The following is a 23,158-nucleotide window of genomic DNA, read 5'->3' as shown; positions in this document are numbered from 1 at the left end:
TTGGGGAGCCGAATGACCCTTTCACAGGGGTCACCTAAGACCACCAGAAAACAGAGATATTTACATTACGATTTATATCAGCAGCAGCAGAACAGCTATGAAGTAGCAACAAAAATAATTAATGGTTGGGGGTCACCGCAGCATGAGGAACTGTGTTAAAGGGTGGAAGCCTTAGGAAGGTTGAGAGCCCTTTGCTCTAGTTCTCAAGCATCTAACAAGTGTATCCATTCCATCTGCTTCCTCAGATATCCAGGGAACGCTCTGGAGTCCAGCACTGCCCCGTTCCACCCACTCGGTTGCACTACAACGCTGCTGTAGGACATGACATACAAAAAGCACTCTATTACTATGTTGGACCAGGTGCTTCCAGGGAACAAAAAGTGATTTCTGCAAATAAAAGTCCTTTTATTAGTACCAGTCTGTTGTAGACATCAGCAGTTTCCATGTCTTTCAAACCAATACGTCAGTAAGATTAGCTATCACCTAACCAAATAACAAATAGCCCGTAGTGGTGGCCATCTTGATAAGCTACAATGTTCATGACAAACAGTGCTACAACTTGTCCATGTCCCTTTTGATAGATACAGTGAGAATTACTACAGAATAAATTCCTACAAGTGGTCTATCTTGATCAAAGTATGTGTGTACTTTAAGTATCATCAAGGTATTACCAAAATACCCTCCCCAAATACACTTCTATACTTATGCTCCCGTCATCACTGAAAAGATTTCAGAAAATGTGAATTCTGCATACCCTTTGACCTACAAGTTCCAGTTTCTGGAATCTATTCTGTAGTAATTCTCACTGTATCTATCAAAAGGGACCTGGACAAGTTGTAGCACTGTTTGTAATGAACATTTTAGCTTACTAAGATGGCCACCACTGCGGGGTATTTGTTATTTGGTTAGGTGATAGCTAATCTTACTGAAGTATTGGTTTGAAAGACATAGAAACTGCTGATGTCTACAACAGACTGGTACTAATTTGTGCTACAAGATCTTCTGTAATTGGTGGTTAAGATGGCTAGAAGTTAGAAAAACGACTCAAAAATAGATTAAGAGATATGCAGTACAGTGGGGTAAACAATAGTTAATGTGGAGTAATCACTCATTAATACAAAACGGTGTTCACGGTAGACATTCCAGTGAAAACAGATAGCTTTGGGACCAGCGACCAGAGGGATGAGGTGAAATCCTCCAGCAGGGTGACACTGTCCACGCCGCTGAGTCCCTTCTGGTGGCTGCTGGCTCCTGAGCAGTCGGCAGGTGTCTCTCTTCATCCTTCAGCACCTTCGAAGTTCTACGAATACCAACCCAACTAGCTGGATGTTGGTCTAAGCGTGGGGACCACTGTCTCCATCTTACTGTGGTCCTATTCATCCAACAACAATGACGCTGTACAGTATGATAGAAGAAATGAACTGGAATCAACTTTGGAAACAAGAATGCAGCATTGCTGTGTATAAAGACCAGAGCAGTTCCTCTGCATTCTGCATTCACTGACCTGTCAAACTGTGAATGTGAAAGTTGAATGTGAATATGTCCTATCAAGTCAGCACTTCTGTAATTTTCATTAATGAAGTAAAAACAATGTAAAAATAATATCTATTGATGTTTAAGGCAATTTTCATATTGACTTGTGTATGAATGTGTACATGGGTGCACACGCATGTGCCAAGGTGTTTGTGCGACGGTCAGAGCTGTTGGGTCTCTCCTTCACCATGTGAATTCCAGGCATCCACCTCAAGTTGTCAGGCTTGGCAGCAAGCGTGTTTGCCTGCCGAGCCATTTCAATGGGCCTTACTGATGTTTCTCAAGTTAGTGTTTTTAATTTCAACTTTGGTATTTTTTTTTTTATTCACAGAGCAAAAGACATACAAGTAAATTCACCAAAATGTAAAAAGTGGTTCTTTCTGGGCCAGCGAGACAAACTAGGCCAGTGAGCCAAGGTACCCTTCAAAATGAAAACGTTAATAGATTGTCTAAACTTTACACTCCCTCCACCCCATCAACCAAGTTTTGGTGTCATCATATTTTAGCATGTGACAGCTTAAAAGGAAAAATAAAGAATAGGAAGTAACAAGAGATTAAAAACTAAAAATTGGTTGTGTCTGGTGACTTGTGTTGGTAATCCCAGTACTTGGGAGGATGAGGCAGAAGGAATTTTTTTTTTTTTTTTTTTTTTTTGAGACAGGGTTTCTGTGGGTAGCTTTGGAGCCTGTCTTGGAACTCGCTCTATAGAGCAGGCTGGCCTTGAACTCACAGAGATCCGCCTGCCTCTGCCTCCCGAGTGCTGGGATTAAAGGTGTGCGCCACCACCGCCTGGTGGCACAAGGATTTTGAGTTTAAAACTCTCAGACCTACATATTGAAGAACTGTCTCAAAAAAGAAAGATGGTTCAATGGTAAGAACCCTTGCTGTGGAAGTGTAAGGACCTGGGTTTGGATCCTAGCACCCACAAAAAACTGCACATGGTAGTGTGTCCATCTGTAGCACCATGTGGGGGCTGAAGACAGAAATGACTGCTGGGGCTGGTTGGCCACCAGCCTAGGTTCAGGCTCAGTGAGAAACCAGGTGTCAAAGGAATAAGGCAGAGAGAGCAGGACCCAGGATGATGATCTCTGACCTGTGTACACATATGCACACACATACCTGCACATACATATGCATACACCACACACTCCTCTGGCCTCTGTACACATATGCATGCACACACATACCTGCAAATACATAAGCACGTACCACACATACACACAGAAGAAAACAAAGCCAACGAGCTCAAAACAACAAACCAAACTAGCACCTAAGGATAGCACAGGCAATTAAGTCTTCCTGCTTCTCAAGAACTGAGCCTGCCGACGTTCTGATGCCTAGCAAACCATGGTTTTTGCTAAGAACGCAAGCCATAGAGCAGGGGATAGTGGAACATGCTTTTAATCCCAGTGCTCAGGAGACAGAGGCAGAGGCAGGAGCATCTCTGTCAGTTCAGGACCAGCCCTGGTCTCCACAACGAGTTCCAGGACAATAGGGCTATGTAGAGAGACCCTGCCTCAAAAAACTAAAAAAGAAGGCTAGCCACCCGGAAAGTCGGAAGAAATGGCTTCAAGCTTCAGTTCTGTTATTTATTACTATCTTGACAACTTGGAACCTGTTTTCTCATATTTCAAAACCAAAGAGCAATGCTTTCATAGAACTGAGATTCTGTGGAGTGTCTTTCCACCAGGGAATTGTGCATTAGGCAAGCACTCTAGCCCTGAGCGCATAAATGTGGCCTTTGATTCACTGGCTGCATTCAATCCCACTCTTTACTTTATCTTACCGTCAACCACTTCATTAGGTTATAGTGATATTTTATTTGTGCTGAAATGTGATTTTATTTGTATGTTAATAAAGTTGCCTGGGGGTCAGAGCTAATAGCAAGCCATTGAGCAGAAGTCTGGCAGTGGTAGCACATGCCCTTAATGCCAATCACATGACAGGCAGATCTCTGTGTGTTCAAGGACACAGCCAGCATGGAGACACATGCCTTTAATCTCCATACCAACCATAGAGACCTGGAGGTCTGTATAGACAGGCAGTGACGAGGAGGTCATATGGTTGAGTTTAGATCCAATGAGAAGGCAGAACAGAAAGTCTATAAGAAGACAGACACACAGGAAGTAGGTCTCTTTCTGAGGGGAAGGGTGACAGTGACAGCGAGGGGTAAGAAGGGGGTCTTGGTCTTAGCTCTTGGCTGCTGCTCGATCTCTGGGCTTTTAACTCTGCATTTGGCTCTGTGTTTCTTACTTAATAAGACCGTTCAGAATTACATCTACATTGGGTAGTTAAATTGTTAAATATATGTGAACAGTTACCTTACATCCATTCCCTGTTATAATTGAATGCGACTGGGTCATTTTAAAAGGTGTCTTCAGCAGAACTTCTGCAGCACAGCAGTCTCCATGGTTAAGGCCATTAACATCTTGTGTGAGAAGGGAACTGGCGCTGCCCAGGTGATCGAAGGCACATACAAGAAAAAGCCAAGGCAGTGTAGCAATGGAGGTGTAGAAGAGAAGGATAGACAGGAACAGGGGAGTGGATGAGGGAGCAGGAGTGGGCGTGTGCACATACACGGATGCAGGCTTTAAACCAGCTTTTATAACTCACGTGAGGGATAACACCTTAACCCATGAATGGATGGGCTTGTCCACTACTCGGAGCCAGTCACCTGGCAAGACTCCATTGGGTCAACGTCCTGAGCCCTGGGATTACAGGCTTGGGCCAGCACAGGCAGCCTGGGTGCCACCTGTTGCTACCTCATAGGAGAATTGACTTCAACATCAAATTTAGTTGTGGACATTCAAACTGTAGCAATAATGACAGAGAAGAACAGCATCAGCATTCAGCTTATCAATGTTTACTGCCATACTGCTTTAGTCTTTGGCGTGTGTGCGCGGAGGGGCAGAAGACCTGCTTCTCCGTGCCTTTCCTTCTGCTCCACGCCCTTGAATTTGGTATTTGTTTTTTCCTCATGTATGTATATACACACACATGTGAATATATATATTTATGTATATTATGATATATGCATACATGTTATAATGCACACACATAATATGTATTGTCTATAATATATACATGTATCTCATATACATATATATTATATTTGGAGACGAGTTTCACGTAGACCAGGCTGGCCTCAAACTACATAGCAAAGGATGTCCTTGAGCTTCTGATCCTCCTGTCTACACCCAAGTGCAGGGATGACAGGCATGTATCATGTGGTTACTCCCCCGCTCCTGTTCTTATGATTATACACACAAAAATTGATGTAGTCTGAATATCCAGATCTTATAAAAACTGTGTACTTTAGATACAGTTTGACAACTTGTTTTTCCCAACTTGCTTGTGAGGTTTAAAACCCATATTGCCATATCAAGCTTGTTCATTTGTCTTAACTGTTCTGTAGTATTGCCTTGAACTAATTCATGTATTGCCTGAACATGCCACGTCTTATTTATCCACTATTTACTCATCGGCATTTTTTTTTAAGTGTTTTTTTGAGACAGACTTTCTCTGTGTAGCTTTGCGCCTTTCCTGGAACTCACTTGGTAGCCCAGGCTGGCCTTGAACTCACAGAGATCCACCTGCCTCTGCCTCCCGAGTGCTGGGATTAAAGGCATGGGCCACCACTGCCCGACTTACTCATGGGCACTTGAGAGTCCCCTTGGGGACAGAGTTCAGCTTAGTGGCAGCGGGTATGTCCAGCATGCACAAGGCCCACAGGTCCAGTTCCTAGCACTGACAATAAATTCTTCCCATCCGTGTGAAAGCATCAGTATTTGCAAGTCTGTGAACCCTGAGCACACGGTCAGTTTTCCTCAGGATACTTGGGATTTTCTTCTCTTTACTGCCTGCAGGGCACACCGGTGGGTTAATTTATACTTGCCTTAACAGTGTAAGAGTTTCCAACATGTGAAGGTGCTGGTCATGTTAGTGACATATGACATCACTGCACTAAGGAAGTACGCACCAGAAGCACAGCAAACCACCGCCATTAATGGCAAACCACAACTACAATCCGAATATAATGATAACAAAAAACCCCTAATACCGCACTCTAACAATTCATAGTGAGAGGAGGGTGCCATGCAACAGGAACCCCCTGTGTACTGGCTGGTGGGAATGTCAGATGACCTGAGAATCCCAATTCTGGATATTCACCCCCAAAACTGAAAATGTGCCTACACAAAAAGATGTGTCCATAACGACAGTGGCCTAATTCATTTACAAAGACTTGTCTTTGAGAAACGTATGTTTTATTGCAGAGTAACTCTGGCAAGGGATGAAGGAGGACAACTCTGGAGGGCAGTTAACAGGTTAGTGAGAGGGTACCCCTCCACACAGCCAGAAGAACTGAGTACACACACAGCCATCTCTCACAATGTAACAAGACAGGGCCCATTTGGGAATAGTGTACTTCTAAAAATCAGATGTGGCTTCCATACTGATACATCCTTGGAAACCAAGAGAAACTTTAGTAATTTGCTTTTGTCTACGAGAGACCAAAAAGGGTCTCCTGGAGGACAGTGACGTAGAGAAGGGAACAAGACAGGTTACAGGGCACCTAATTAACTTTGAGTTTCAATGAGTAGCATGTGTTTTGCACAGGGGTCTATTTATATTACGTAATTATTTGTCTGAAATTCAAATTTAACAGAATATCTCCTGTTTTTACATCTACTCTGGCAATTTAAAAAGTTAATTACATTTATTCATTTTCAATTTATTATGTATGGAGGTCAGAAGTCAGAGAGTAGGTACTCTCTTTCCACCACGTGGGCTCCAGGCATTGAACTCGGGTCATCAGGCTTGGTGGCAAGCACCCATACCTGCGGAGGCGTCTCAGCAGCCTCTCCTCTGGCGACTCAGCAGACAGCACTCTGAACTCAGATTCTCTTGTTGGATGTAATTTAAGAAGAAAGCCAATTACTTATACATACATTCATTTATTATATACATAAAGTTCCTTAAGCTTCACAACAGAGCTTTTCAAAATGAATTTTGCATGATACAGAGTACAAAATGAACATAGCTTCATAATTATGCTAACTACAAATATCAAAATTATCCTGTCCTTAATGCTGTTTTAAAAGATGCATAACAGGTCTCTATGAATGAAGAGTATCTTGTGCTTGTCAACATGGAAAATATTGTTAGAATTTGGGGAGGGAGCGAGCTGAAGAACTGAGTATAGGGTACATACCTGGAGTCCCCAAGCTCAGAGAATTATTTTGAATTCAAGGCCAGCCTGGAACTACCCATAAGGCCCAGTTTCAGGAAGAGTTAATTAAGTTCTAGAACAAACTGTACTGTGCTAAAGCACTGAGCACATATTTGTTGGAAATTTGATATCAGCTCCAAACTCCATCCCGAGCTGTTCAACCCCATGATAAGTGCTATCAGATACCATCTTCTTGTGATGAAGTAAAACCGTGTCTGCAGCCACATGGAAATGATGGGGGAGGGAAGGACAGCCAGGGAGGATGGGAAAGGAATTCACCGGCGTAGGAATATTTTTCGTGGCAATTAGGTCATTAAGCAAGTCTACTTTAATTAATTCCATGGAGTTGCTATTTCAACATTATCATGTTATAAAAAGAGCCCTAAGATCTTAAAAGTCTGGTTTTCTATACAGATCAACAGTTTTTTAAAAGCAACTGAGTAATTTTTTCCTTTGATTTGATTTAGCTAGTAACTCTTGACTACTCTGTGTTAAGACACTGGGCTAGAACTGTGAGGCACACCTGTGACCAAGCAACACTGAGGGAGGAGACTGCCCAGGAGGGAAACACACACACACACACACACACACACACACACACACACACACGCACGCACGCACGCACGCACGCACTCACGCGTGCACACACACACACGCACAAGGTGAGCCGTGAGGTGAAACAGATTGGAAAGCTATCAGGGATAAAAGAGGGTGATGGTCTGTGGGTTCAGAAGCAACCAAAGCTTCCTGGCAAAGTGGCCGAGACAGCCCTGGACACTCACGGGTGACAGTGGAAAGGGAAAGCGGCGAGAAGCCACGCGAGCGGTGCAAGGCTGAGCAACGCCTGAGTGCCTGACCCACGTCCTGTCTCCGGCCTGGTGTGGCCGCGGCGCGGTTCTACAGCCGCCTTCTCCCTTTCCTGCTTACAACACTGCACTTCCTACAGCACTTTCCCATCTCCTGGACCTCATCACCTTCCTCAGTGGGCCTCAGTTTAACTGATGTTTTCTCTTCAAAGCCCTCCCAAGCCATTCCAGCCTTAAAACAGTGACCATGTTAGGAGGTCTTGGCAACCGTAACTTCGTATGCCTACCATACCTGCAGCCCTAGTGCGTGCATGGCTGAGGCTTCTTGTGCAATATTGTTTTATCTGGGCAAAGATGTGTGATAACTGTTTATGCTGTGGAATGTCAACCACTTTAACTGGGTAAAGGTGTGTTACATTTGTTTCTGCTGCATTGGTTTAACTATGTAAAGATGTGTTGCATTGGTTTCACCTTGCCTGCCTAAGGCAAATGATTGGTCTACTAGAAAGCTAAACAGCCAATAGCTAGGCAGGAAAAAGACAGGCGGAGCTGGTAGGGAGAGAGAAGAGATGCCCCAGACCAGCCAGGCAGCCACCAGCTAGGCCGCCACCAGCCGGCAGACACGAGAAGCAGCAGAAGTAAGATATACAGAAGGAAAAGTAAAACGCCCCAAGGCAAAAGGAAGATACAGAGAATTAAGTTTAATTAAGTTAAAAGAGCTAGCCAGAAATGAGCCTAAACTAGGCTAAGCATTCAAAATTAATAATTCGAGTCATGATTGGGAGCTGGTTAGTAGCCCAAAAGAAAAAGCCTGGTACAGAGGCTCAAGGTCATCCTGGGCTATACAATGAGTTCTAGAAATTAAATGAGTTTAGCCAGGTATAATAGTACATGCCTGTTATCCTAGCATTTGACAGGTAAAAACAGGAGCATCAGAAATTCAAAGCCAGCCTCAACTACAGTCAGTTCAAAATCAGCCTGGCCTGCATGTGACCCTGCCTCAAAAAGCCAAAGGAAAAATAATGTATTTTAATTCAAAAGGGTAACTGTTTGATGTCTACCCTACTTGATCTCACTTATTCCATGAAGATAGGAGCCTTTGTGTCTTGCTCACTCATGTGGCTGAGTCTTGGCATCAGGATATAATATCTGATACACAGCTGGGTGGTGGTGGCGCACACCTTTAATCCCAGCACTTGGGAGGCAGACCAGGAAGATCTCTGTGAGTTCGAGGCCAGCCTGGTCTACAGAGCGAGACCCAGGACAGGCACCAAAACTACACAAGAAATCCTGTCTCGAAGAAAAAAAAAAAAGCTGATACACAGAAGTTACTCAATAAATTGCTAATGATTCAGTTCTTCTGCTAATGGTTTTTGCATGATGTTAAGTATAGCACTGAATGTTTGATATATATGTTAAATTATAGGACCCATAAGGAAAGTACATAAGCAAATCAATTCATAGGGATTCCTATGATCTAAGCCAATTTTATAGTTGTTATAATAGTCTTTTAAAATGTGCTTTCTGGGCTGGAGAGATGGCTAGTGGTTAAAAGCACTGACTGCTCTTCCAAAGATCTTGAGTTCAATTCCCAGCAACCATGTGGTAGCTCACAACCACTCATAATGAGATCTGGTGCCCTCTTCTGGCCTGCAAATACACACACAGGCAGAAAAATTGTATACATAATGAATAAATAATCTTAAAAAAAAATAAATAAAATGTGCTTTCTTTCTTAGTAAAAGACTTGAAATTTAATAATAATAAACAGTAAAAGTACACAGAAGAATACTAGCACAGAAAGCTGTATTTTGAATATCTTGATTTATAGATAGTACATCCTTTTTTATATATCTTTATACTTTTACTTTCTTAGTTACATGCAATATGCAATAGTCTATTCAAAGTTTAGGCAAACTCAAAATAAGCCCAACATTTGACCTATAATGCCTAATCAATACTCAATTTCACATTTTTTCTAGCCCCCTAATAAGATGGTTTAGATAGTATCTACATATGTATTTAGTGAATATGTAATTTTGCCTTCTGGAGCTACATCCCAATACTTTGGTACCAAATTTCTATCAGCTAGAGGGACAATATTCAAACTAGTAACTTATCTCAGATTCACCAAATTGCTACTCAAGGAAATCACTAACATATTTAAAGTTGCTTCCTAGTTCCAATTAGTTCTGAATAACACTTTTTCATTTTTATAATTAAGTACTACAAATATTTTAAAAATTGAAGAATGTACTGAAATGCTTCTTTTCACAGAATATAATTTTCCAATTATAAGTTACTGGCATTTAGGAAAAAAATCACTTAAAAGAAAACTAAAAATGTAAAGCCTATGTTTAAGACACGCCCACTGGGCTCTGTTTTTATTTTACATTGAAATACTTCTGCTTTGCAAAGAAAAGACAGGAAAGTTCATATTACAAGAGTACTTTTTTGTTTTAATTCTCTGAGAAAATGGAAGAAATCTGAATAACAGTTCACAACGTGGCGAAAGGAAGCTGAGGAACAGTGACTGCAGTAATGCTCTGCCATTGCAGGTGGGCTGTGCCTGTCTGCCGTCACAGTGTGGAGCGCCCAGGCTATCACCTTACAGCGTACGAAACACAGCAAAGGAGGCTTCAAAACAACCCCTTTTAATGTACAAACATGAATTTAAAAACGGCTTTTAAAAAAATCGCCTTTTTTACATAATGTATATGCAAAACTGCTTTAAATACATGATTCTGGAAGAAGTATTTACAAATGTATCAGTCTGTGAAACAATTCACAGGCAAGGCATACACAGTGGCGTCATGTGATTGTTGCATCTCGACTTGGGGAGATATAAATTTATTCGGCAGTAGAGCAAACATAAAACTGTGACAGAGCATCTTAAGGGCAACCACAAATTTGATCCTCCAAACAGTTTCAATACCAGGACTGCCAAAGTCTCTACACAAGGCCATCTGAGTGATCCAGATGCCCGCTTACAGCTGTTCTGTTGGAAGGGCTCACACAGACCGCCTTCAGCACGTGAGGCTGCGGGATGCAGCCCCTGCCAAAGGGCAGCTGACAACCACTGCCATCCAAAGAGTGAAGTAACCTAGAATTTTCTTTTTTTCAATTTTATTAATATTTTAAAAAATACATAAAAATACAACCATCCAATGTCTGAATAAATATATTTAACAAGTTGCAAGATAATACCTTATTTTACACAAAAATTTTCAGCTTTAGAAATCTTGTTAAATAACTTCATTGTTGTTATATATTTCATTTTTGTATTTTTGTAACAAAATAAAAACTCTGAAATTACATAGAAAAAAGACAAAATATTTTTGTCAAGGGATAAGATAGTCCACTGAAAACTTATTCACAATTCCACTGTAAACATTAATAAACATTAAAATATTTGCATAATTGTGTGCTCCAAAGTCCTATAAAAAGTGGAAGACTTATTACAACAGCAGTTTTCAGTCAACTACACTTCCTTTCACAATTGATTTTGTCCCCTTTACACTTGAGATCTGGGCACACTACTCAACACATACTTTGGCAGTTCTACACAGCAAGTGCTTCCACAGAAAATGAAATTAAAAAAAACAACAAACATAAAATAATCCCCCTACTCACCAAGTGTTCGTGTTCAAATACAGCTCAGTGAAAGTGCAGCAGTCACTACTCAGCCAGGTAATATTCTGATGTTGATCATGTGCACTTGCTTGTCTATGACTCTAGAACACCTGAAAGCTTTATTATATAAATTCAAATTTGCTAAGTGCCCTTTTTTCTCTATCACAAAAAAAAAAAAAAAAAAAAAAGGAAAAAAATACAGAGGAAAAATTATGACTAATATGGCAGGTCACCTACCCTTCAATTATTAATAAGCTTATTTTTTGCAACAATAAAAAAGAAGAGGAGGATATAGCTACAATCCTGGAAAAATATACAGGAGATACTTAGCCAGCTGAGTGCTTTCTGTGGTTGTATTTCAGGGTTTGGAATTTCTGTCCATGGCAGCAATCTGCTGGAGGGTGGAGAAAACGTTCATCACCTGCACTCTACAGCAAGGACGTTTTGGGGGGGAGAGGATGAAGAGGGACTCATTCCAGTGTCGGATGAAGCGGATGACATAGAAGCTCCTGCATGAGACACTGTGGAGCCAACACAGCCAGGTTAGACGAAGGAATGATACACAAAGACGACGAAAATCGAAGCTAAATTAGAAATAAGATTTGTTGTTTGTTTGTTGAGGCCATCTCACACAGCCCAGGCTGGCTCAAACTTGGTCTGTAGCCAAGGAGGACCTTCCATTCTGAGTGTCTAGCCTCTACCTCCCGAGTGCTGGATTACAGGCGTGCCCCACCACACCCGGCTAGAACTAGATCTGTAACATCATTCACTTCAATCACAGGCCAACTGAATGCTGTCCAAAAGGGTAACGAGCTGTCAGCAAGTACTCTGTCTGACCCAGTTAAGGGAAGCCAGCATGTGACCAGTTAAGGGACTTAGTTCAGAAGAGATGCCACAGGCTGGCCGGGGTGAGGACACAGTATCCAGTGTGCTGGGCATGCACAGGACCTGGGTTCCATCCCAGCACTGCGAAACAAAAGGGACGACCAAACGGAACCAGACATCACAAGATGTAAGGAGTGAAGAGCCTGAAGTCTGGTGGGCAGGCGTGGGGTGGGGGATAAACTGGGCCCAGAACCCACTGCCTTACTCTGCTAGCTAAGCACTTCCACTGAATTACACACTGCTAGCCCTTCCTCTTGGGATTACAAATACTGTAACGACGTCTAACTCTTTACAGTCTTTACTTAATGGACCAGTTCTAGAGTTTGATCTCTTTCCATTTGCTCCATGCTATTTTCACTATTAAGAACTGCTGGACTGGTCAAGGCCACATATAACACAGGTCATCCCCAGAAGTTGTCAGAGGGAGTGCAATGCTCTCAACCAGGTTGAACCTATCAGGTGTGCAGGTGTGTGTGAGCATGGGCAGGTTTATCTAGACGCCTCCTGGAGCCAGCTGCTCCACCTATTTCTGTTCTACCTGGTCCTGGAGAAGGTGCTTGGCAAACGTGCTCTGCACTGGGCACCCCATGGCCTTTCGCCGTCACCCCAAGGTCTGCCCTGTTTTCCTGTGGGGAACGGAGGGGGACCCGAGAAATGTGCAGCCCTGAGTGAGTGTGTGTTGTCGGGCATGGCCATGTCAAGGGCCACAGTCTCAGACCCATGGGAAAACAGCAAAGTCTTCCCCGACAGGGTGAAGCCCAGGAAATGGCAGAGCCTTCCTCAAGGGCCTGAGCGTAGGTGCCACAGTGTGTGCAGAAGTGCCTCCATAGCCTTCCCCCACTCATGTTCACAGCCCCTCCACTGCTTCCCTACAGCCTGCGCCCTCGGGGGTTAGCTCCGGTCTCCTTGGCCCAGCTGTGTGCCATAGCCCTGCTTCCTCGGTCACCCGTGGTAACCCCACAGCCCGGCCCAGCTGTATGCAATAACCTCTCTGTCCTTACTCTACAGCGTCCCTGGAACCATGCGAGGACTCAGCATTTTTCTATGTGGACTCCTTGTCTGCAGGATCCCACACACTCTTTCTTCGTCTGGCTTCCGGCTTAAGAAACAGGATGCTGTCCACCCACTTCTGTGTGTACCTTTTACATGTAAGCTTTTAGCATCTGAAATTGGACCTGTAATCCCAGCACTTGGTAGAGTGAGGAAGAAAATCGCCATGCATACTGGCCAGCCTGGGCCAGAGAGTAAGACCCTGCCTCAGTTTTAAAACCAACCTCACCTCCCACTGAAAACAAAAAGCTCTAAGAACTCACTCTTGCCCGTGGAGTAAGTTTTGTGGTGTGACTTTCCATAAAGGCATGTTAACCTTTCTGTCTTCTAACACAGACCTCCCTGGAGCTCTCCCTATATTCTCAGTCTTCTTTGCAGAAATCCCATCAGTCAGAGCCCTCACCAGACTGCTCTGTTACTCTTCTCTACTCTCATCACCCACGGCTTCCTTCCTGACCACCTACCCCATTTCTCTGGGACAACATAGCTATATGTAGCTTTGTTGAGATGGTGTCTCTATGTAGCCCAGGCTGTTCACCCTCCACTTCTTTGAGTTAGGGTACCTCTATGTAGCCCAGGCATGCCTAGTGGAACTTCCTGCCTTCACATCCCAAGTGCTGACACTGCACGTATACACCAAACATCTGTCTTTTGTACTTTCTGATGGGATTTTTTTTTCCAGCACAACACATATCCCTTTTACTATTTTTTTTTATAATCCCTCTGTCCTATTTTCATAGATTCTTCTTTATCTCTGAAAGCTTTCCATTTCTTGGACATAGGGTCTTATATAGCCTAGTCTAGTCTTGAACTAGCTACCTAGTCCAGACTGGCCTTGAACTCTTGACCCTCCTGCTTCCACCTCCCAAGTGCTAAGATTACAATCACAGGTATGATGAGCCTCCATGACCGGCTTTAAATTTTTAGTATATTTCTGTGCTTTTTTAAAAGTAACAGTTTTCTGGGATTTGCCCCCCTCCTATTTCAGCCTCTGTCTTTACACGAAGGATTTCTTCAAATCCCTGGTCAAGTGGCTTCCAGACACAGGAAAGGGCCACAATAAGCTGACTAGAAGCCATGTCTGAGCTTTGCAGCTTTTAATGTGGTCAAAACACATGTGATTTGCAAGGGTCTTGCTTTTAGGTTCAGAAGCATCCAAACGTTGGTTTCTAGGGTAGACCATTTGTCTAGGCATAGTTAGCCTCTTCAGAAGAATCTTCTGGCAGTTAGTTTCAGTGGTCAACTTGATTACATCAAGAAATGCCAGGGAGATTAGTAAAGAACTCCTCTGGGTATGTGTGTATGAGGGCTTTCAGAAACAAAGCACTCTGACCTAATCAGTGGAGCAATCCCGTGACAAAGGATGGTCTGCTTGGACCAGAGCCATTGGAGGAAAAAGATCACTGGGGGTGCCTCCTTGGGACTAAACTTTGTCCTGATTTCTTCTTCCGTTCTTTTGGTGAGAGCGATGTGAAAGTAACTAATACAAGAGCCATCACGATTTGCTCTGCACGCACAACACAGAGACCCCCTTCCTATTTTCTCCAGCAGGGGGCATTATCATCCCAGACACTATTCCTCCCTCCAGTCACACTGTGAGTGATCATTTCCGCGTGTTCTGATCTGATTACTAACGAGGTAGGGCACAAACCTTCATTTCCTTTCCTGAGCTTGGGTAGACTCCTTGTCCAATGTTTGACTAGCTGGCAACTCTGCATTCTTAAGGTCTGGCACAGACAGCACTCTCCTTAGGATTATTTAAAGTAGCCTAACGGCCAGACGGGCAATATCACTCAGGGCACACACTGCCCAACAGACGTTAAAAAGATACTGAGATCAAAGTCTGTGTCTAATTGTCTTACCTCTGCACCACCTGCAGAGGCCCTGGCACGAGACACATGCTCATCCGTGTTGCTGAGCTGCATTAGATTGTAGATGTTTATGAATGATTAATGGTTCCAGATAGGCAATGCTGAGGATACCTAAGGCCTATTCATCTTGGTGAACCTCATAATAACAACTATAGGGGCACCCAGTAATCATCTGTTGAGCAGAGTATGCCCTCCTGGAAAACTCAACATGCTCAGTAAATCACAGGCTGTTTGGAAGAGTTCGCACCCTTTCAAGGGTGTCCCTCTGGTTCATTCGGCTACAGACACATCCACTTCTTGCTTCAGAAGAAAGCCCTAAACCTGAAAGCAGCATCTACTGCACATGAACTGAGAGAGATAAACTTATAAAATGATCTGAGTGTATCCGAAAACGAGGGGAGAAACAAACAGCATTACCTTCTCTGTCTTTCTTTTTCAATCTTTTCCTCTTCCTGTCGATGGTTGCAACTTCAGATTTCAAAGACATGTAGTATTTTCTGATTTCCTGTAGTTTTTCTTGGAGAAAAGAGATTCTCTCTGTACTGTTCATATTATCTAATTCATCTAAAAGGAAAGAAAGTTAATCTGAATTTTAAAACAAAATAACTGTAAGACAAAAAGAATGTAATTCTATAAATAGTCTAACTTGCAAATCAGTAAAAGTTTAGTTTACTGTGACCTAACATATGGAAGATATGATTAAATTAAATCTACGATTAAGAGTTCTTTGCCCAATATTCTATATTAAACATGTATCACTTGGGGAGCTGGAGAGATGGCTTGATGGTTAAGAGCTCTGGCTGCTCTTCCAGGACTCAGGTTCAATTCCCAGCACCCACCTGACAGCTCACAACTGTCTGTAACTCCAGTTCCAGGGGATCTGACACCCTCACACAGAGTATATACAGGCAAAACATCAGTGCACATCAAAGAAAGAAAGAAAGACAAGAAACAGAGAAAAGAAAGAAAGAAATCTAAAAAAACCCAAAACAAACATGTATCACTCCAATGATCATAAAACATAAAAAAAAAAAAAAAATTAAAAGAAAGCAATTGACCTGTAATGTAACTAATAGTTTTAAGTGTCAGTGGCAGAGAGGGTACTTTCTTTTCACTCATATAACTCATATATCATACAAAGTCTGTGTAGCCCAGGTTGCCCTCAAACTTATGATCCTTCTGCTTCACCCTGGTGAGTGCTGGGTTACAGGGGTGAACCACACACTCAGCTCATGTTTGGTTTCTTAACTGAAGATTTTGTCATATTTACCAAGTTAGCATTATCCAAATTAAAAAAAAAAAAAAAAAAAAAGAAAAGAAAAGCAGATTTATGTACAAGTGATGACTATTGATTCGGAATGGCTACATAATTTGTTAATGATTACTAACACTATTCCAAATCGACATTTCAAGAAATGTTACACTTTACAATATACATTCAGGCTATCTGGGAGATTCTTACTGAGTTGGAAGCTCCACTTATACGTCCTAGGGGATGAATTTGGATGCTTTTCTCTGTGCTTCTCTTTGTCTCCGTCTTTGATGTGAGGCGAGATCCTTGCAGGGGAGCGAGCCAGCTTCTGCGGCTTAGCCAGGCTGAGGTGCTTGACTGGTGTGCACTTGCTCGAACTGTCCATGGCAGGGAGGTCTTCACTGTCACTGCTCTGTCCTGTAAAGAGTTTCTCCAGTTACACATGACGGACAGCTTCAAAGATCAAAATGCAGCAGCAGCAGCAGTAACACTGCTTGGTATCACACAGGTAAACATGTACATCAAGAGTTACAACAGAAGAAAGGGAAAATGAATTCTTGGGCTCTGGCAGCAGAATCAAGACGACAAAGGAAGGTCATCTTTGGAAAGCGTCACAATAAGACGCACAAGCTGTGCCGCCGCTGTGGCTCTGCGGCTCACCACCTTCAGGAGTCGACCTGCGGCAAGTATGGCTACCCTGCCAAGGCAAGAGAAAGTATAGTGGAGTGTCCAGGCTAAGAGACGAAACCCTGCCGGGACTGGATGGAGGAGACACCTAAAAATTGTCTATCGAAGATTCAGACATGGATTCCGGGAAGGGACAACACCTAAGCCCACGAGGGCAGCTGCTGCGGCATCCGGTTCATCTTGAGGATTTCAATCCGTCATAAAGTAAATACTCTGGTTTAAAACAAATGGGGAGGGATATATAACCCTAGGCAGAAAAAATGTTTCAAAGTGATCTATTATTGACTGCTGACTTTTCCCCCACTGTTTGATTTCTATCTTTTCAAAGGATGAGCTACAGGGCCTGTGAGATGGTCCAGCGGGTAAAGACACCTGCTGCCAGGCCTGATGATGGGAGCTTGTGCTCAGGTACAAGATGAAAGGAGAGAACTGGCTCCTACAGGTGACCACTCACACACACACACACACACACACACACACACACACACACTCACACGCACACTGACACACACACACACTGAGAAGAAAGAATGAGCTACAGTTCACAAGGATAATGATAAAAAATCTAATATATTACTAAATGGGAAAGGAGAATTATAAAACAATATTCTGTAGTTCTGTAGCTCCATGGATGCTGAAATAAAACGTAAAAACAATCTTAAAAAAACAACAACCCAGCTCAACTATGTATGAAGAACACAAATAGATCCTGTTGTAAACATGCCCAACATTTTTTTTTCTTTTCCTCTTTAACATTTATTTTAAAAAATGGCCTTGAAGCCAGGGTGGTGGTGGCACACGCCTTTAATCCCAGCACTCAGGAGGCAGAGGTAGGCGGATCTCTGTGAGTTCAAGGCCAGCCTGTGAGTTCCAGGAAAGGCGCAAAGCTACACAGAGAAACCCTGTCTCAGAAAACAAACAAACAAAAAACAAACAAACAAACAAAAAATGGCCTTGATAGCCCAGAAAGTCAGTACCTAGCCCAAGCTATCCTGGAACTCATAATCCTGATCCTCCTGCCTCAGCTGCCTGTGTGCTATGATTATAGGCATGGTGGTCTACGCTCAATTTCTGATATATGTGTTAACAAAAGAGAATTCATTTCCAACTCTGCTTCCCTCCTCACCAATTCATCCTAAGAGATGTTCGGATTTTCCCATAAAAACAAGCTGGAATTTCATTTTACATTTTTTCAAGGCATGTACCTTTTACCCCTACCCTATCTTTACTCCCAAAGCCGAAGATTACACACCTGTTTCCCAGCCTGCCTCCTGCCCTGCGTCTGCACCATCTGCATGTCTTTACTACCCTTAAGAACACTTGAGGCCGGGCGGTGGTGGCGCACGCCTTTAGTCCCAGCACTCGGGAGGCAGAGCCAGGTGGATCTTTGTGGGTTCAAGGCCAGCCTGGGCTACAAAGCGAGTCCCAGGAAAGGCGCAAAGCTACACAGAGAAATCTTGTCTCGAAAAACAAAAAAACAAAACAAAAAAAAAAAAAAAAAAAGAAGAACACTTGACTCCTGTGTGCAGGATGGAGGACAGGCTGCATGCACATGCTGTGGGGGACACGTGACAGTCCTACCTTTATGGGTCTCTGGAGACAGAACTCAGGGGTCGGGACTGTGTGGCAAACGCTTTACCCAATGAGCCATCTCACTGGCCCCTTACTGGGTCTTAATTTTAAGGTTACAGTACGATTATCATTTGTCCTCAAAAGAAGAGTTTGCTTTGGAATGCTCTACTACCCGGTCCCCTGGAATGAAGACCCTTGGGTCAAGTACCTGAAGGGTTCACAACACGCCCCCACGGTCGCATATACCAGGCGAACACTTCCGCCTAGCCAGTTCCAGGTCAAGATAGCCATTTCCGGGCCAGGGCGTCTCGCGTGACCAGGATCCGTGACGTTACATGGCCACGTAAGCGCGCAACGTGACCATGTGATCTACGCACACGCGTGGAGTAGTGACGTGACCTGGCCACGCCCCCAGCCGGTTTTAAAGCAGAGCGCCATATTCCCGGTCCTCTCCTCTTCTTCTCCACGCACGTGTCTCTCCCACAGGCCTGCGCACTCTCTGTCCCTTTATCTCTGATAAACTCTATAAGCGGATTCTGTCGTGTTTCGTGACACTTCCTTGCAGGGTAAGAACACAACGCAGCTAAATAACTAACAGTACCCATGTTCTTTTAACTGTCGGATTCCTCTGTTTCCAGATTCTAGAGCTGCCTCAACCTTAAGGGAGGGTGGGGGCAGAGTAAGCTCTCGTTGGTGGGAGCTTTTTCCCATCTCTTCAAATTTCTTGAAAAGGAAAAGTCTTGTCAGCCAGGCTGTGCTGGTGCACACCTTTAATCCCAGCACCCGGCCAGCAGAAGCAGGCAGATCTCTGAGTTCGAGGACAGCCTGGATTATAGAGAGTTCCAGGACAGCCAGGGCTACACAGAGAAACCCTGTCTCTAAAAACAAAAGAGAGAAATGTCTTGTCATCCTGACTTCCTTCTCTCTAACTGTGCCTGGAACTCACTAGGGACCAAATTCAACAGGTGAAGACAATCCATACAACCCCACTCTTGTTGATTTCACCCCCAACTCTACTTTGTGTGTGTGTGTGTGTGTGTGTGTGTGTGTGTGTGTGTGTGCGCGCGCGCATATAGGCCAGATCAACCTTAGGCATTATTCCTCAGGAGATGTCCACATTGTCTTCTGAAACAATCTCTCAGTGGGAACTGGGGCTCACAGATTTGACGAGGCTGACTAGCCAGTGAACCCCACGACCTGCCGGTCCCCTTTTCCCCAGCCTTGGGATTCAAAGTGTGCAGAAGCCCACCTGGCGTTTTACACGAGCTCTGTGGATCACACGTGAGTTCTCAGGCTTGCACGCACTTGACAGACCGAGCTCCCACCCCACTGTGTTCTCACTCCGACTCCTTTCCCACAGCAGTCTCATCCTCTTGTGAACACAGACCTCTGTACACAGACTTTCTTCTAACCACCACACGCCATCTACTTTCCTAATCCCGGGTAGCAACAACTCCACACTCCCCAAACTCTTCCAACACTCTGCTGCTAGGTCCTGTGTTCCGCATCTAAGTTAACTAAGTCCTTAGTTCAGTTAGTGATGGCACTAATCACAGTGAATCCTATTAACTTTCCTGACTCCATCTTTCATTTCATCTCTTGTCACCGCCTTAATCCAGACTCCCTCTAAAAGAAAAAGCCAATCATGCCCTTCTTTCATTCTTTACAAATCAGAAAACTCTATCTGTGAGTGGTTCAGCTGGCACATTTACCTTCTGAGACATCTGTTTAGCCACTTTCTTTTTTAAAATCTTCATCACATCCAAATACTTCAGCATGAAACATTTCTTAAAATCAGAACCATTTTTCATATTAGTTATCTAGCCCTAACTCAACTGGTTTGAAACAACAAACATTTGGTATCTCACAGGGTTTCTGAGGATCAGAACCTTGGAGCAGCTTGCCTGGCTGCCCTGCCCCAGGACCGCTGGGAGGGTTCACTTTAACTTCAGCCCGGGCTTTGGTCTCGGAAGTCCTGACTGACTCACTGGCATGACCACTGGTCCAGTTTTGGTTTTCCTCTAGCCCATCGCAGAATGCCTATAGCTCCTCACTGCGGACTTCTCCAAACACGGAAATATCCTTATAATATGTCAGTGACTCTGCATCAGGGTAAGAAGGAATCTGTGGGGCCTTTTATGATCCATTCTCCAAAGTCACTGTCTCAGTTATTTCTCCTGTTGTTGTGATAAAGGCAGCTTGACAGCTGAAGGGTACAGTCCACCGTGGCAGGGAAGCCACAGCAGAGAGTGCTGGGGGCAGCTGTCACCGTGTAGGACTGTCAAGCAGAGAGAAATGAACGCTTGTGCTCAGCTCACTTTCACCTTTGTACAGACTCCAGGATTCCAGCCCCGGGAATGACGCTGCCCACTGTGCGTGAGTCTTCCACCTTCAATTAATCTCATCAAGATAATGTCCCGGCATCAAGGCATGTCGAGGACTAATCTAGATAATCTCTCACAGTTGTGCCCAGGTTTGTGTCATGTGATTCTAGATCTTGTCAAGTTGACGGTCAATGTTAACCATCACAGGCACATAACCACCACTATGCTTTGTTAGACACTAATCACTGAGCTCATCTCAGTCAAGGGGAGGCAAGTTAGGTTTCACTTCTTAAAGGGAAAGATCAATGAATTTGTAGACTTTAATTTTAGGCCAATATATTCCTATACCACTATCAACATCAGGAATTCACAGAGATTGTAATTTTCAGACATCCATTTGATGATCCAAGTACTCTTTAAATCGAGAAGATCCAGGTGAGAAGCATGTATGCACTTAGTGGCCATGTCCCTGAAGTCTCTTTCAATCCAGAACGTTTTCTCTTCTCATTGCATTCATGACCTTATGGGTCTGACTAATAGAAGCCTGTTGCTGTGCAGGATAGCCTCCAGGCCTGACTAGTAGAAGCCTGTTGCTGGGTAGGTAGGATATCCTCCAGGCCTGATTAGTAGAAGCCTGTTGCTGTGTAGGTAGGATATCCTCCAGGCCTGACTAGTAGAAGCCTATTGCTGTGTAGGTAGGATATCCTCCAGGTCTGACTAGTAGAAGCCTGTTGCTGTGTAGGTAGGATATCCTCCAGGCCTGACTAGTAGAAGCCTGTTGCTGTGCAGGATAGCCTCCAGGCTGAGTTTGTTGTGGTCCTGAAGTACTGATTAGATTTACATTATGCATCTTTGATGGGACTATCTCAGATGTTGGTGTTACTCTTTTCTTATTGCATTCTGTCCAGCTGTACATGATTTTAGTTTGTTCCATTGCTATGTAGCCAAGGCTGGCCTTAAGCTAGGAATTTTCCTGCTCTAACCTTCCAAATGCTGGCATTAAAGCATATGCTACTGTGCCCAGCTGGGTGTTCACCTCGATTACACTAAGGTAGTACCTTCTGGATTTATAAACTATAAAATTATGCATATTCCCTTTGTCATTTCTCATCTAGTCTTCTCTCCATCACTCTTTTCCTTAGTCCTGAAGCATGCAGCTGCAAGCCACTTCTGACTACTAAAAACCTGAAACACAGTTTCCCATCCTTGGAGGTGTCTGTTCCTGTACGATCTCCACCGTCCTTTTGTTAGGATATGAGCTGGTTTACCTAAGGCGGTGTCTAGCAACAAGCTTGTCAAAATCAATCATACTTACTTTGACTATTTAATTTTATTCATACCGAGTTTGCTTTTCATGTAATCTAATCCATTCATACTGATTTACTATTTTCATTTCTTTTGGTAAGAATTAACTTTTCAGGAGGAAGGGATGGCTCAATGGTTAAGACACTGGCTGCTCTTGCAGAGGACCTAGGTTCAGTTCCCAGCACCTACACGGTGGCTCACAACTGTAACTCCAGTTCCAGAGGATCTGGTGCCTCTTCTTAACTCTGTGGGCACTAAGCAGGTGCATGGTGCATGAACACACATGTAGTAAAACATTCATCTACATAAAATAAATATTTCTATACTATTTATAAACCAGCTTTTCTAGATGACAGAAAACATTATCAGTAGAAATGCAAGTTTTGCACAGCACAACAAATGGTTATTTTTCTTTTCTTCAAGATCCTAAAATACCTTTCTAATAGTCAATTACTTTCCATGAAATAATTTTAGCTATGCCAGTTCTAAGTAAAACTACTAGATATTTCCAGATTAAAATGGATGGCCGGTGAGACGACTCGGTGGGAAAGAATTCATGCCATGCAAGCGTGAAGATCAGAGTATGACCCCTGGGACTCACATAAAGATGGAAGGAGAGAACTGACTCAAAGCTGTCCTCTGACCTCTACTACACTTGGGGGCATGTCTATGCGCTCATATGCATGGACACATGTGTACATACACACACACACCCCAAAAAATGGAAAAATGATTTTCGGAACAAAATAAACTCTCCTCATTCTAGGACTGCCTCAGGTGATCAAGCCACACCTCTGCCGCGGTACAACACCAGCCCCGGGAAACACCGACCTGTTCCGTTCTTCTCGCTCTTGGCTGCGGCACTGGTCCGCTTCGGGGTTCGCTTCTGCTTTTTCGCCATCAACCCACTACTTCCATCACTCGGCCTCTTCTGACCTGAAATAAAGGAAAAGGAAAACCTTGAAAACAAACCAAAAGCTAGAAACAGGTCCGTTTTCCGCACTTGTCCA

General features: G+C 43.6%; 1 protein-coding gene and 1 pseudogene across 2 annotated transcripts in view; one reads left to right on the top strand and one right to left on the bottom strand.

The window, feature by feature from the left end:
* Positions 1 to 10,007: 10,007 nt before the first annotated feature.
* Arid4a (AT-rich interaction domain 4A) overlaps positions 10,008 to 23,158 on the bottom strand; it is a 72,065-nt gene continuing 58,914 nt past the window's right edge. For both annotated transcript variants that reach the window (XM_028858454.2, XM_028858461.2), the window contains 4 exons: positions 22,980 to 23,084; positions 16,471 to 16,677; positions 15,426 to 15,572; positions 10,008 to 11,723 (listed from right to left, as the gene is read on the bottom strand). In XM_028858454.2, the coding sequence (XP_028714287.1) occupies positions 11,620 to 11,723; positions 15,426 to 15,572; positions 16,471 to 16,677; positions 22,980 to 23,084 (563 nt within the window). In that variant the 3' untranslated portion in view covers positions 10,008 to 11,619. The remainder of the gene's footprint in view (positions 11,724 to 15,425; positions 15,573 to 16,470; positions 16,678 to 22,979; positions 23,085 to 23,158) is intronic.
* LOC119088985 lies at positions 16,675 to 17,720 on the top strand (annotated as a pseudogene).

The sequence above is a fragment of the Peromyscus leucopus genome, chromosome 14, assembly GCF_004664715.2.
Source record: "Peromyscus leucopus breed LL Stock chromosome 14, UCI_PerLeu_2.1, whole genome shotgun sequence".
NCBI classification, from domain to species: Eukaryota; Metazoa; Chordata; class Mammalia; order Rodentia; family Cricetidae; genus Peromyscus; species Peromyscus leucopus.
The sequence above is the reverse complement of the archived record's forward strand: the minus strand, read 5'-3'. Positions and strand labels throughout refer to the sequence as shown.